Source organism: Lemur catta, chromosome 16 (genome assembly GCF_020740605.2).
Source record: "Lemur catta isolate mLemCat1 chromosome 16, mLemCat1.pri, whole genome shotgun sequence".
In the NCBI taxonomy this organism is placed as follows: Eukaryota; Metazoa; Chordata; class Mammalia; order Primates; family Lemuridae; genus Lemur; species Lemur catta.
The window spans coordinates 14,113,260-14,129,268 of NC_059143.1; the positions used below are offsets into that span (position 1 = coordinate 14,113,260).

Below are 16,009 nucleotides of genomic sequence, written 5' to 3' on the forward strand. Positions count from 1 at the left end.
GTTGATAGAATGAGGGTGTGGCGATGTCTGTCAAGGCCTGGGGTGGGGCGGGGGTGGAGGGCAATCCCCCTGCAGAGCTGAGAAGGGTGTCTTCACAGGATGGTGGGCAGGGTGGGCCTCTTATTCATATAGAATTGTGAGATCTCAGAAACTCTAAGACATGTTCATTTCAACGTCAGAAGACCTGATTCATGGCCCAGCTCTGCTACTCAGTTGAAATTGTCCAGGTCTTATTCTCCTTGGTACATCTGTTCCTAGTACCTAAGTAGCCTTGAACAAACTGCTTGGTGTCTCTGGCCTACATGTGTCTGTGCCATGCGAATAATATGTCATAGGCAAGGTCAGATGACATAATGTGTGTGATGAAAGTACCTTGAAAACTGTCATTTGCTATACAAATCCTGGTTCTGGAATGTATGTGTGAAGATCTCTGTTGCCCTTGAGAATTTAAAGAAAACAAAACAATTCTGTGTTAAGTGGGCCTTTTTATGGGATGATGAGGATGAGAAGGTATTTGCCTTCCTTCCCACCCCTGTCATTTAGATGGGCCAGCTAATGTTTTTCTCTAGGCCACTTTCCACATTTGTATTATTAGACTAACAGCCCCGAGAGTCCCGGCCCATCCACGACGGGCAGTGAAGCCCCACCCAGCCTCCCAGCAGAGACCTGCCAGCCCTCTGAGCTGGTCCATGCATGAGTGAAACTCAGCCCTAAGGACACCAGTGTCCCCACAGCTCTGGTGGAGGGGACGGGAATGCAAGATGGGATGTGACAGAGAGGAAGAGGCGGGGCTTGGTTGCGGTGAGAGAATTAATGGGTCAGTGCCTCTCAACACCTGATGGCATTTTTTGGCCTCATCCAGCTCCTTATCCCACAACACCTTAGCACAGTGCTTGCCATGTAAGAGGTCATTAATAAATATTGGTCAAATTAATGAAAACAGGAAATAAACAAGAGGAAAGCCCGACCCCAGCCTGCACAACATTTCTGCTGGTGACAAAATAGGCCCTGTCGACTCAGAGAACCCACATTAATAGTGTGAGTCACCGTGACTAGTGAGCTGCCCGCTGTCACCACCGTCAACCTGAAGGACATCAGTGGGTGCTAGGAGTTGTACACGGTTAAGATACATTCTCAATGCTTGGAGCGGGAAGGGTGAACTGATTGAAGAAACCTTTTTGTTTAAAATAAAAGCCACACGGTTGTATCGGTTTGCTCAGGCTGCTGTAACAAAGCACCACTGACTGGGGCCCAAATGGCAGGAATTTACCTCCCCGCAGTCCTGGAGGCTGGAGGGCTGAGAGCGAGGTGCTAGTGGGGTGGTTCTTCTGAGGCGTCTCTCTGGCTCGCGCTTGGCCGTCTTCTCCCTGTGTCCTCCAAGGTCCTCCCCGTGTGTGTCTGTGCCCTAATCCCCTCTTCTTTGAGGACACCAGTCATCCTGGAGTAGGGCCCACCCGAATGGCCTTGTTTTAACTTGACCTCTATAAAGACCCTGTCTTCATATACAGTCACATTCTGAGGTTTTTTCTGGGGGTTAGGACTTCAGCACATGAATTTGGGGAAGGGCATCATTCAGCCCATAGCAACGGCCAACAATAGTAGAATAAACAAATAACCATTCCTTCATGTATATGTTTTGTATGCTAGACTTTTTTTATTTGGAGATTTTATAAGAAGATAAATTATCCCAGGAGTTTGAGGTTGCAGCAAGCTGTGACGATGCCACTGCACTCCAGCCAGGGCAACAGAGCAAGACGCTGTCTCAAAAAAAAAAAAAAAAGAAGCTAAATTATTTACACACTGTCAGTCACAATTGATTTCATGTTTATACCATTTACTTTTTTTATTTTTAGGTCCTCCTGGCCCCAGGGGTCCAAAAGGTGACAGAGGATCCCAGGGACCCCCTGGCCCGACTGGCAACAAGGGACAGAAAGGAGAGAAGGGGGAGCCTGGCCCTCCCGGCCCCGCCGGGGAGAGAGGCCCGATTGGACCCGTCGGCCCCCCTGGAGAGCGCGGCGGCAAAGGCTCCAAAGGCTCGCAGGGCCCCAAAGGCTCCCGTGGGTCCCCCGGGAAGCCCGGCCCGCAGGGCCCCAGTGGGGACCCAGGCCCCCCAGGCCCACCAGGCAAGGACGGACTGCCCGGCCCACAGGGCCCTCCCGGCTTCCAGGGACTGCAGGGCACAGTGGGGGAGCCTGGGGTGCCCGGACCGCGGGGGCTGCCAGGCTTGCCTGGGGTGCCAGGCATGCCGGGCCCCAAGGGACCCCCCGGCCCCCCGGGCCCATCGGGGGCAGTGGTGCCCCTGGCCCTGCAGAACGAGCCGACCTCAGCGCCGGAGGCCAATGGTAAGTCCTACCCTCCCTCCCTCCGGGGACGAGGCAGTGTATGTGCCCATGGCTGGGCCAGCCCCCAGCGGCCTCACCCCCACCATTCATTTGACAGTGAAGGCCCCGGGGGTGGCACACGGCCAGCTCCCGTACCCGCCTCCGCAGGGGCACGTTTCTGAACACCGTGAGTTCTCTAGCACTCTTCTGTTTAGAGGAGTCAGGCCCTCAGGAGACAAACGCATCCCAAAACGTTTCCTTCATGGAAGGCTGCAGCAGGCTGTCCCCAACCCGTCTTTTCCTCATTTTATATTCTTTCTCTGGGGACAGACCCTGCCCTCAGGTGACCTCATCAGTGTGCAGATGGAGCTTTCTGCTGTTGGTGCCCAGATGTAGTTTCTTTTTCACAAAATCTTATGGTGTCTTCTAGTCTTCTGATAATTAAGCCTTAGGCAAAATTCGAATGTTCGATTAGCAACCAAGCCTGCAGTCACCTGGGCCAGTCCGTGCTCTGGGCACGTCCATGACTCTCCGCACAGGGACACTCGGGCTGCTCCCGGCAGGGCCGTAGCTTTGGCCTCTTACATGTAGCTGAAGAAAGGCAAGTGCTTTCTGGTTTTTTTTTTTTTAATCAGTGTCTGAAACTTTTGCATTCCTAGGCTGCCCGCCTCACTGGAAGAACTTCACAGACAAATGCTACTATTTTTCGGTTGAGAAAGAAATTTTCGAGGATGCAAAACTTTCCTGTGAAGACAAGTCTTCACATCTCGTTTTCATAAACACGAGAGAAGAACAGGTATGTTTGCCACACACTTGGTTGGTGAAAACTGTAATTTAAGGATACTTTACATCTGGAAATTGCATACTTCTTGGGGATTCAAAGATATCAAGAATTCCTAGTCACATAAACATGGAAGGTGACATTATGAGATTTGGGCTTTATCCAGTGGCCAGAAGCATTCATGGCATTGGAATTATATCCTCATGCTTCCCCCTGGAAGGTACTGCTCGTCAAGCTCAGAGATGTGTGGCTTCTCCCGGTGGCTGTCAGGAGAGTTGTAACGCAGGGGAGAAGCTCCAGGGCTGCCACCAGGAGACACAGAGGACACAGAGGCAGAGGTGTGAGCACTGTAGGGCTGGTGTGGGGTCCAAAGGACCAGACGTGTGGTCAGGAAGAGCAGAGAAATCCCACAGGCCACAGCCCACACATGATAATGACAGTGACCACTCCTATATGCCAGGCACTGTACAAGGCATTTTTCTCCCTTAAACCTCACAGCAACCCTAGAGCATAGGTATTATTATAACCCATTTCACAGATAAGAAAACTAAGGCCCAGCATGGTCTGTGCAGTAAATGTAGAGCTGAGACTGAAACCGAGGCCGCTCCAGCAACAGTGCCAATGCTCTTTCTTCGGTGCCACACTGTTCTGGCGACCTCCTTCCTTTTCCCTAAGTATCTGCAGCAGACACAACCTTGAAACCAGATGTTTCCCTTAGTAACTGACTGGAATGAGCACACGGAGGAGAGTGGGCTTCAGAATGCACAGCCCCTGGCCCAGACCCAGATCAGCCACGTCTCATCTTTGTCACGTGGGTTGCTGCAAAGGCTTAAAGACACGCTGCGTGCAACCCCTGAGGAGCTCGACAGCACTGTGGCTGTTGCTGCCATTAGCACGTGGGAGGGACGCGTGGTAGGAGGAAATGGGTGAGGGGAAGTCGTTGAGCTGTCTGAGTGATTTGGAGGAAGAGCATCACTTTAACATCCCTTGGAAACTTGTAAGAGGGAAAAACGTCAAAGCCCCCCAAACAGTGCAAAACAAAACGAGTGCAATACAGAAGCAGACAGCAAAAGCAGCATACAAGTTCTGACTGACGTCCTCTTTGAAATGTTCCTCTTTTTTTCCAAATGTTAAAAAAACAAAAATAGTCCCGCAGACATCTGTTCTGAGAAACAGTAACGTACCGTCACCAATTTGTTTTTCAGCAATGGATAAAGAAGCAGATGGTAGGCAGAGACAGCCACTGGATCGGCCTCACGGACTCCGAGAAAGAAAACGAATGGAAGTGGCTGGATGGGACGACTCCTGACTACAAGTGAGTACTCAGAAACTTCCAGATTGGTAGTCAGACGCTCACAGTTCTGTTCTCACCTCTTGTCCAACTCCCTACGATTTCTTCCTTAATGACCTTGTGTCCCAGAGGCTGCTCCTCGTACCCAGCTGTGTATTCCCGCTGGGGAAATTGTGGTTGACAGGCGGTACGCTATCCGGTAGGGTTTGTCTTTCTTCTTTTCGTGGAATGAATTTCTTTTCATTTGTAAGAAAAAAATCACAAGTCTGATAAAACCACAAGGCACGGTACTTCTGGCCAAGGCGCTTTCTTTAAATGCTACAGCAAAGGACAACAGAGCCCAGACAACCTTGTGCGCATTCAGCGATTACCCCAGACAAGTTTCTGAGGACTGGCAAGCTCCCTCCAGGATGACACTGTGGGCGCCCCTGACCCTGGCAGGGCTTCTGGGTAGAGTATGATTGTCAACTACTAATTGACGATTCTCCTACACATTGGGCACCGTCAAAAAGGTTGCATTGTTTGGATTACTGTCCCCTAAAGGTTTGAAGATTCTCCATAAGTCCGATGTGACCTGAGTTCCATAAAAGCAGCGTCAAAGAATAGAAGCACTTGGCGGTACCTTCTTGGACCTCGTAGGGACACAGAAATCTCCAGCGCCTCATCCTACCCCAGGGGTGTCAGCTCCTTCCTCTATCCTACCCAAAGTCTGAAGATCACTAAATTGTACCCATTAGAATTTTACTTCTCTCTACTCTGGCCTCGCCTCAAATGGATGTGAAACTATGCAATAAACTGTACCAAATGGAGCAGGATTTATAAAAACCCACCTCTGAGTAACTTTAGTCTGCTGGAGGCAGAGAAGCCAGGGCCTGCAGAGGCTCTGCCAGGTGTGAGGGCATCCCAGCATCAATAGCGCCTTCCCAGAGTGGCGCAGGGTCCGTGGCGCAGCCTCTGAGGCTGTTCGGTCCTGGCAGAGGAGAAAATGAGGGTGTTTCAGGTCTGAGGCCGTCTCACAGGTCTGAGGGACAGACCTGTATCAGTTGAGGAGAGGGGAGTAGTCAGAGGCAATGGAAAGGCCAGGTAGAATTTTTTTTTTTTGAGACAATCTCACTCTGTCGTCTGGGCTACAGTGAGTGCTATGGTATCAGCCTAGCTCACAGCAACCTCATACTCTTGGCTCAAATGATCCTCCTGCCTCAGCCTCCCAAGTAGCTGGGACTACAGGAGCTCACCATCCTACCCAGCTAATTTTTTGTTTCTATTTTTTTTTTTTTTAGCTGCCAGCTAATTTTTTCTATTTTTAGTAGAAATGGGGTCTTGTTCTTGCTCAGGCTGGACCCAAACTCCTGAGCTCAAGCAATCCTCCCACCTCGGCCTCCCAGAGTGCTAGGATTAGAGGCATGAGCCACCGCACCTGGCCAGAAGTTTTAAAATCTCTCCGCATGCGTGTGCACATGGGTAGACGCTCCTCTGTACTTCTCCATGTGAGAAGCAGGATTAGAGGATGTTGATGAACACCTGAACGAGGCCATCTCTCTTTAAAAAAAAAACAGTGGCCAAATGTTGAGGTGGAACGTTTGAAGATTTCAGGTGTGCTGGAGCTCAGGCTCAGACTGCCCCCAAGAGGCGAGTGCACATCTGCTGTGGGCCGTCAGTGCCGTCTGCTCCTCTGCCCCTGTCCTGGGGGAGAGGAGGCTACACCTGGCACACTCTGGCACTCGGGAGCGCCCCTGACAGGTTCAAGGAAAGCGCCCAGCACGGCAGGAATGCACTTCGGAGACTCAAAACTATTGGGGAGTTGGCGTCTAAAATAGCAGCAATGGAGGGTTGGAGGTGGGGATGAGAGGGAGAGAGGTTTTCTGGTTTTTTTTAATGTCTGGAGTGTTGGGATCTTTTTTTTTTTTTTTTTTTTTTTTTGTAAGCGAGTTAGGGGAACTAAACAAAAATCCATCTTCTCCACTTCTCTCACTGCTGTAAATGCACAAAAGGTCTGGGTTAGACTCACTGAGAAATTCAATCTTCAGCCTTCCCCCAAGACAAAACTGGATTGGCCCCTATGGAGTGGACTGAGCTGGAACAGGACTGTTCACACCAGCTCTCCCAAGGGGAGACTCTTCTCCTCTTCCACGTTCCACGCAGTCCAGCAAGAATGACGCGGTTTGGGAGGAGAGCGCCAGCACTGGCACATGGGACCTGAGCAAGACAACGTCACCAGACACCTCCCTGGGAACTCAGTCCCCAGCCGCAGCCACCCTGGAGCCTCCTGAGAGGCTCGGCTTGTGCACCCCAGCCACAGACATGCTTCTCATTTTCCACCCAGAGGAGTACATATGCGCGTAAAAATCCCCAGGATCAAATTTTAAAAGCAGGAATAAATTAGGCAGGCGTATTATGAGGTCTCAATAACTGAAGGCTAATTTAATTTGACATGTAATAATAAACATTGCACAAACTAGAAAAAGAGCCAGTGCAGTCGAGAGGGGGTAGCACATGCTCTGGTGTCAGTGAGATCTGAGTTCCGGGCCTTGACCCAGCAACACTCAGAGCTGCAAGACCTCATGTGCATTATTCACCCGTGCAAAATCTCCATGTCCCCCTTTATAAAACGAATTTTACCAAAGTACCTGCGCCAGTGTTATGAAATGAGATTGTTTATACATGTAGCATTTGGAAGAGGGCTTGGCACATGGGAAGTGCTTGAGAAATATTACCTGCTAGTATTGGTATTACTGCTACAATTATTGTCATAATTATTGTCCTGCTAGTAAGTAATCACAGATTAATACTACCTAGAATGTATATGTTTTATAGTACCTTGATTGGGATGTCACACACAGTGTCTCACTCAAGTCTCACAATCGGTTTGTGAAGAAGACAAGAAAAAGGTTCTCTGCGTGGCCTGGGAATGGGGACTGGGCTTCGGGGTCTCAGGGGTTTCTCATCATTATAAACCACCCCAAATTCTTCTCCTTCACACTCACCTTTTCCCCTCTACTTTTTTGCATCTGTGGCCCCCAAGCATTGGCCCATCCACCTTCCTTTCCCTGCCACCAGCAATGATTTCTGGAGCTGGTGATCCTAAGAGACTATTACGAACAATTATATGCCAACAAATTGGATAACCTAGAAGAATGGATAAAATCCTAGAAACACACAACCTGCCAAGACAGAATCAAGAAGAAATAGAAAACCTGAACAGGCCAATAAAAAATAAGGCAATTGGATACTAATCAAAACCTTCCCCAAAAGAAAAGCCCAAGACCAAATGGCTCACAGCTGAATTCTACCGACCATTCAAAGAAGATTGAATACCAAACTTTCTTAAACTCTTCCAAAAAATGCAAGTAGGTAGGCCATCCCCTGCCTTGTACTTCCTTCTTCTACAGAAGGATTAAGTGCCACAGCTTTCCCTCTTACCCTTTTCCCCCAACACACACAGCCCTTTCCAAATTGATTAAGGGTTTTATGATTACTGCTAAAGAACAAATAGACAAGGGATAACAGACTCTCTTTTCGGCCTCACCTCGTTTGTCATGCTGAGACCTGGAGGAGAGATAACAGCGCTACAACAAACAGAGAGCAGCAGTGACGTGGAATAGTTGCCAAGGCTCAGGGCACACACAGACTGAACTCAGGTTTATGTCCCATAAAACCTGCATCCTGACTCACTGAATCTTACAGCTATTGCTGCACTGAAGCAGGACGGGACCAGCTAAGGAAAAGGATGGCATGAGATGCCATCTGCAATGGCTCAGGATGGTGCCTGCGACAGGTCCTCAGATACTTTGGGTCTACACACCAATGCAAGTGCAAAAGAAAGACTGGAGGGCTGACATACACTGTCAAGATTTTACTTCCCAATTAAGGACATGTTTTTTAAAAACCACTTGTCAGCAAATCTCAGCATTAAAAAAATAATACACACATACACACAAAACAAACACACATGTTGTCCTTATTCTTTGCATGTCACACAGACCTGTGAAACTTCATTCTTGGCCAGCACCAGCCTGTTGACTGGAAAGTGGGGTCCATTTGCCCACAGACCTGTAATAACATTCAGTGAATTAACCTGGGGTGCCCACTGGGGTGCCCACCTGCGGGAACTTTTCTAGAGTTAGGAGGTGGCAGTGTGAGTAAGAGGTTGTTGTTGGGCTCATGTAAAAAAACTCTGGGTTCCAGGATCGTGTTAGCATCAAGAGGACATACCACCCCTAAATGCAGATACATCAAAGAGCAGGGCTTTAAAGGAGATTTCAACATTCCCTGCTCAGTCATTGACAGAACAAATAGAAAAGTCAATAGGGATTCAGTAGACATTATCATCTAACTTGACTTGGTTGATGTTTGTGGGACATTTCACCCAACAACTGCAAATCCACGTGCTTTTCAAGTGCACCAAGATAAACCATTTGCTGAGCCATAAACCAAGTCTTGATAAATTTAAAAGAACTGAAACTATACAGAGTATGTTCTCTGGCCAAAATAATTAAATTAAAAATCTGTAACAGAAAGATAATCTGTAAAATCCTAAATATTTGGAAATTAAATGACACACTTATAAATAATCCATGGACGAAAAAAGAAATCACAAAGGAAATCTGAAAATGTTTCAAAGAAAATGAAAACATATCAAAATGTGTAGGATTCAGCTAAAAGAGTGTTTAAAGAGGGACATTTTATGGCTTTAAGAGACATATACTAGGCTGGGCTCGGTGGCTCACACCTATAATCCTAGCACTCTGCGAGGCCCAGGCCCATCACTTGAGGTCAGGAGTTCAAGACCAGCCTGAGCAACAGCGAGACCCTATCTCTTCTAAAACTAGAAAAATTAGCCAGGCATGGTGGCGCGTGCCTGTAGTCCCAGCTATTCTGGAGGCTGAGGCAGGAGGATCACTTGAACCCAGGAGTTTGGGGCTGCAGTGAGCTATGTATGACAATGCCACTGAACTCTAGCCAGCGTGACAGAGCAACAGTCTTTCTCAAAAAAAAAAAAAAAAAAAGGCCGGGCGGGGTGGCTCATGCCTGTAATCCTGGCACTCTGGGAGGCCGAGGCGGGTGGATCGCTCGAGGTCAGGAGTTCCAGACCAGCCTGAGCGAGACCCCGTCTCTACTAAAAATAGAAATAAAAATTATCTGGCCAACTAAAAATATATATAGAAAAAATTAGCCGGGCATGGTGGCACATGCCTGTGGTCCCAGCTACTCGGGAGGCTGAGGCAGAAGGATTGCTTAAGCCCAGGAGTTTGAGGTTGCTGTGAGCTAGGCTGATGCCACGGCACTCACTCTAGCCCATGCAACAGAGCGAGACTCTGTCTCAAAAAAAAAAAAAAAAAGACACATATTAGAAACATTTTTTAAAGGTTGGAAATCAATGATCTAAGCTTTTACTTTACCAGGGTAGAAAAAGAAGAGCAAATAATTAATCCCTAAGTAAGTAGGAGGAAAGAAATAAAGACTAGAGAGCAATGAAGTAGAAAACGGGCAAACAATCAGGAGGATCTGTGAAACCAGGAGCATGTCACAGCCGATCTTTCTACTCTTGACAGAATAAGTGTCGGTGTGTTGTTTGGCAGACTGTCACTGTGAATGGAGGCAGCCGGCTAGGCCTGGGAATTGGATACATATGAGACGTAGGCTCTGCCCACCTGCTCAGAGCAGAGCTCTAGGGCAGCTTTCTAAGGGCCCTCTTGCTCATCCTCCTTGCAGTTGCCCACCTTAGATCCCTAGAGATGTGAAAGTCTTCCTGAGACTCTCCCAAACACACTTGCACCTCCTCTGTTCTGTCCACAGGAAGTCATTTGGTGGGAGGACGCTGTCAAGTAACAGTTGATATCATCTGTGATGTCGTCTTGACAAAGATAAAATGAGGGGGCCTTTCTGTCCATGCAGACTGCTCCATGTGTTACACCTCCTGTTTTCAGAATATAGGACCATAGAATGGAGGGGACCAGAAAAGAACCTTTGGCAACCTCTGATTCAGTAATAACCCACACTGGTCCACACTTAGTTTCAGGCCACAGGAGGAAATCTTCTACAATACAGACCCTTGTAGCGGAAGAAAAGTTTGCTGCAAGACATACTCACTATTAAGATTTTTCTGTTTTAAGCCAGGGCCTCACGAGCAGAAGTCTCTTGGCCACGAAGCATCAGTCAATCGTGTGGTCACTGAGAGAGTACCAAGTTGCGAGGTTGGGAGGAGCTGTTTCCAAGATTGGGAGCATGTCCTCTGCCTCCATTAGGATGAACCCAAAATCCTGAAGGAGCTCCACACCCACAGCTGATGCGCTTGTGTGTTTCCAGCTCACTGGAGCAATCAGTTAGAGAGTTCCCAAAGTCCCTGGTGTACTTAGAGTGTGACGTGTATATTATAATATGGGATTCAGGGATTTTCAGCCCAGGCTTCAGCCATTCTTCTTGCCAGGATCTACTTGTGAATGAGGTTAAGGCACTATTTAAGCTGACATTTTTCTCCAAAATATATATATTCTGTTTATCTGACATGTTCTTTGCTGTTTGATTATAAGCACACAGACTGAGAGGTTTTGCCACAAGTCACTCCCTGTGATTTTACCTTGCCAAAGAGACGCTTTGAGACTCTGGGTCCTCGGTCTCCAGGCCGAGTTGCCCCTGCAGCCCAGCCCCAGGCTGGCTACCTACCTCCCACTCATGCCGCCCCACCTCCCCCCAGTCACCCACAGCCACAGACCTGCATTTTGCTTTTAGTCCCAAGGAAAGCCTTGAGCAATGATGTGAAAAGTTCCAGTGACCTAGAAAAACAAATGGAGAAAGGTGATAATCTCCTCTCTTGTCACTGGGTTATCTTTCTGTCTAGCTGATAAGTCTCTTTTACTTAACTTAAAATGACTTGAAATGCAAGCAGAAAATATTAAGCAGGCCTTCTAAACCCTAAGAAGTCATATTTATATAATTTCTCAATTAGCTGGCAAATCAAGAATATCAAATGTTCCATCATACATTTAGGAATTATAGATATCAAATTTTATAAACAAAACTGGAATCAAACCCCTTCATATTACTGGCAGCAGTGAACAAAATATACATCAACAAGATCAAACGATGCTCAGGCATTGTCGACATTTCCAGAGGAGTCCTGCAAGGTGGACAGAAAAGTATATGTGAAAGTATTTTTCCTTCCTACTTTTTCTCTATCTGGCATCGCTGTGACAGCCTGAGATTTTGAACTTGTCTGTCTTGTTTGTTATGTGTGTTCCATGAGAGTTAGGACTCTGTTCTCTGCACTGCTATACTGCTAACACCTAGATCAGCAGTCCCCAATCTTTTTGGCACCGGGGACCGGTTTCATGGAAGACAGTTCTTCCACGGGTGGGCCAAGAGGAGAGGGGGAGGCTGAGCTCAGGTTGTGATGCGAGCAATGGGGAATGGCTGTAAATACAGATGACGCCTCACTCACTTGCCTACTGCCACCTCCTGCTGTGTACCCTACCCCTGCTATTTCATGGAAGACAGTTTTTCCATGGAAGTGGGTGGGAAGGTGGCAGAGCTCTGCAGACTGGTATCAGTCCCCAGCCCACAGGGGTTGGGGACTGCAGAGGTCCTAGATCATAGGGTGCTCCAAGTATATGTGGGTGAGTGAATGAACATTTTTTAACTCCCTTCAAAATATTATCTCATTTTTACTCTCATCAATTGATGGTTTCCTCTATTTTTTCATCACTAGATTTATTTAATTTAGGTCTTTCCATTCATATTCTTTTTTTTTTTTTAATGAGACAGGGTCTCACTCTGTTGCCCAGGCTGGAGTGCAGTAGTGCTATCATAGCTCCCTGTAATCTCCAACTCCTGGGCTTAGGCGATCCCCCCACCTCAGCCTCCTGAATAGCTAGGACTATAGACACTCGCCACCATGCCTAGCTAATTTTTTTTATTTTTTGTAGAGAGAGGGTCTGGCTATGTTGCCCAGGCTGGTCTCAAACTCCTGGCCTCAAGTGATCCTCCCAACTTGGCCTCCAAAAGTGCTGGGGTTACAGGCGTGAGCCCCTGTGCCTTCTTATTCATTTTATTAAAAATGCCCAAATACACATTGGGTGTGGAGGAGTCCATGCTACCTTGCTTCCCTCACCCTTTGAGTATAGACTTCAACTGTCCTTTCTCACAGCCCTCTGGTTTTGCTGGTCTTACCGTCGAAAGATGTAGGGCAGTATGGGTGCTCTCCTCGGGTGACCCGAGGATACCCTGTGGCAGATGGGGTAATGAGTCATCGTTTATGGGAAGCACCTCCGGCCGCAGATGTTCTTCCAGACCCTGCACGAGGCAGGCTTATCCTCTCAGGCCGTAACCACAAGCTTCTGTGCATGAACCTGCTTCCTCCACAAGGTTTAGCCTTCAAGAACTGAGTCTGGATGCACATCTAATTCATTGCATGGAAACAGAATCAAGAACTGTTACCTCTGGCAAAGTACCATTTGGAGCAGCAGCATCCACGTTAACAAGCCCCGAGTGAACTCATCCTAAAGAAAACTTGTTTTTAAGAATCTCTCTCCCAAAAAAGGCAGTGAAATGTATGAGTCATTTTCAGTAAGATTAAATTACGGTTTCTTTCTAGAGCAATCAACCATCTACAACTTAGCCAGACAGTCATAACCAGTTGTTTGTAATTGTAGGTTCTTAAAAATGTATAAAGGGTCTCTTACTTTCTCTTCCTGACTCAGACTTACTTGTTAGAGGCAAGAAATTAAAATGTACAAAGATCCCTCTGGGTCCTCACAAGTGTGTGTATATGTCTGTGTGGAGGGGGGGGGCGGGTGTGTATTTCATGTCCTTACAAGGCATATAAACTCACACACGTGCCCAGAAGTCAACATTCCAGTAGACATTAGATAGTCATTCATCTAACGATGTCAAAGGAGGATTTTCTCCCTCTGCATTGTGATGAAGCAGCCCGATGTGTTGGTTTCCTCGTGGCAGAGATCACAAGCCTGCGGGGAGATGCTTCATCATGCATCGCTCTGCAAAACAGCTGCTGTTTATTCTGAATAAGGGCGCACACTGCTTTTCATTCCAGGCCAAATAACATGCTTCAGTTTTGTTTTTTACATTTCTCTGCCGCTCTTGAGTAAAGAAAACCTCTGCATTACTGTGCCAGTAATACTCAATTTCTGTTTTGTTAAAAGAAATTGGAAAGCTGGACAGCCAGATAACTGGGGTCACGGCCATGGGCCAGGAGAAGACTGCGCTGGGTTGATTTATGCCGGGCAGTGGAACGATTTCCAATGTGAAGACGTGAATAACTTCATTTGCGAAAAAGACAGGGAGACCGGTAAGCGGTAGATGGGATTTACGAGGGCGCTGCAGAGCTTCTGTCCCAGCTTTGTGAGAGGTGGTGAGTTTAGGGCTCTGGGTGCAGGCTCTGCAATTGCATTCTAGTCCTGGTTCTGCCGCCTAGTAGCTGGGCAAGTTATTAACCTCAGGGGAATAATAATAGTATCTTCTTCATGGGGTTGTGGTGAGGACTTAATTAATAAATGTGCCTAACATATAGGAAGTACTCCAGCCCAAGTCAGTAGCTTATAAAATTGGCAGCCAATTGTTCTTTAAAATATGGCACCAGTGCTATCTTTCTCATAGACTTCCATACACAGCCAATTCAGGCAGCCAGGCATTTGATTCCACACGTATTTATTGAGCATCTACCAAAAGCCACATGCTGAGCTACATACACTGGAGGGATACAGTCTCTGCTCCTTATAAGCTCATAAGCCAAAGCAGCCTTTGGAGATTTTCCTGCCTTCAAAACATACTTATCTAAACCTGCATTTAATACATGACCCTCTATGGAATGGGGCATCTTAGTTTCCTTCATCAGAACTAGATTTAAACATTTGTGGCGGGGGAGGTAGAAAATAGGGAATGAATTCTAATGGGTATGGGGTTTCTTTTTAAGGTGATGAAAATGTTTTGAAATTAGATTGTTCTAAATTGCACAACTCTGTGAATATACTAAAGAATTATATAGTTTAAATGGGTGAATTGTATGATTTGTGAATTATATTACAGTAAAGCCATTTTTAAAAAAAAGTTGGTAGTAAACAAAAACCTCAAGTAACTGGGGCACAAATTATCCCTAAATCCATTCCAGAAACAATTATTGAGTACCTTTGACGTGTTGGGCATCGGTCCAAGTGCTGGAGATAGGAATCTCAAGACATGTAAGGAACTCACAGCTGGGTCAGTTGAGGGAGAAACACAGATACCTAAACAAGAGATTTTAATAGATGGTGCCGAGTAACCTGACTGGTCATTTTTTTGCCCTTTTTGGCCATCCTGAATTTGAGTAGGGACTAGACTTCCCCAGATTAGGCTCCTTCAAAATGAAATTTAGCTTTTGCTTAATCTGAATAAGAACTTTTAGACATTGCTTTGAAAAATGCTTTGAAAAATAAGCATTGTTGAATGATATATTTTAGAATCTTCCCTATAAAAATACATGTGTCCTTTTTTTGAACTGTACATTCACTTTTTTCTTTAAGAAAAACTAATGTCCTTCCTTATTCCTCTCTTTTAGTACTATCATCTACATTATAATGGACTATGATATAATATCATGAACAAATTTTCAGACGGCTCTCAAAAGCCATGGATACTTCTCTCTGATTGCATCGCCTTCTCACCAGATTGGGGAAAAAAAGCGCTGAAAACCAATTACTGAAAAAAATTGACAACCAGTGTTTCTTACCATCTGCCATTACCCAAGGACTTGGGAACTCAAAGGTTCCCCCAGTGTGGTATGCTGACTTTTGGTGTGCACACAGACTGAATCACATGGATTTTTCTCAGCCAGTAACCATGCAGTTATACAAATTATATCTTCCAAAGTATGGAATGCTCCAATCAGAAAAAGACCATCATTGGTTGTTGAGCTATAGGAAGAACTTAAGCATATACTGTGTAAACAGTACCTTACATTTCTAAAATCCCAAATGTAGGAAAAATATGCAGACATACAGATATATACACCAACTTTTAGTAATAATATGAAATATACTTAAAGAGCTTTTAAAACTTTGTATTTTTGTACAAAATATTTGCCTTTTACAATTATTTTCCTTTTTTCCTTTTTTTTTTTTTTTTTTTCATTTTACCAGTATAATACATGGAGCCAAAGAAAACAATAATGGTACTAATAAAAATTCATAGGGTTTTTTTGTCAAATTTAATTCTATCAGTGGCAAAGAATTTTTTCAGTCATGGTTTTGAAAAAATAATTAAATATACATGTGTATATACATATTTTTAATGTATCATTTCCTCAAAGGAGTGAATCACGTGAAATATCTAGAAATATCCAGACTTTGCCAGTGTCGATCAAGCCTGAGCACATACGTGGCTCAGTGAAGTGGGCTGTGCCCTGAGCCCACCTCCAGCCAGCACTGTTGATGTGTGCTGGGCCAGCCCAGGGGAGTGGTCAACTCAGAATGTGCTTTGACTTCATTTTGGTGGAGTCAGGGGTGGCGTGGAGAGGCGTCTGTTGGGAAGGGCAGAGCCCCTGAATCTGGCTATCTCGAAGGCCCCCTTGCATGGCTGAGATACGACCGTACTATGCTTGGTATCGGACCCACACCAGAACTGATG

At 46.2% G+C, this 16,009-nt stretch overlaps 1 protein-coding gene across 2 annotated transcripts in view; it reads left to right on the forward strand.

Annotated features, from left to right (window-relative positions):
• COLEC12 (collectin subfamily member 12) overlaps positions 1–15,663 on the forward strand; it is a 163,626-nt gene extending 147,963 nt beyond the window's left edge. For both annotated transcript variants that reach the window (XM_045527979.1, XM_045527980.1), the window contains 5 exons: positions 1,854–2,342; positions 2,981–3,117; positions 4,308–4,417; positions 13,552–13,697; positions 14,943–15,663. In XM_045527979.1, coding sequence (XP_045383935.1) covers positions 1,854–2,342; positions 2,981–3,117; positions 4,308–4,417; positions 13,552–13,697; positions 14,943–14,962 — 902 coding nt within the window. In that variant the 3' untranslated portion in view covers positions 14,963–15,663. The remainder of the gene's footprint in view (positions 1–1,853; positions 2,343–2,980; positions 3,118–4,307; positions 4,418–13,551; positions 13,698–14,942) is intronic.
• Positions 15,664–16,009: the final 346 nt, after the last annotated feature.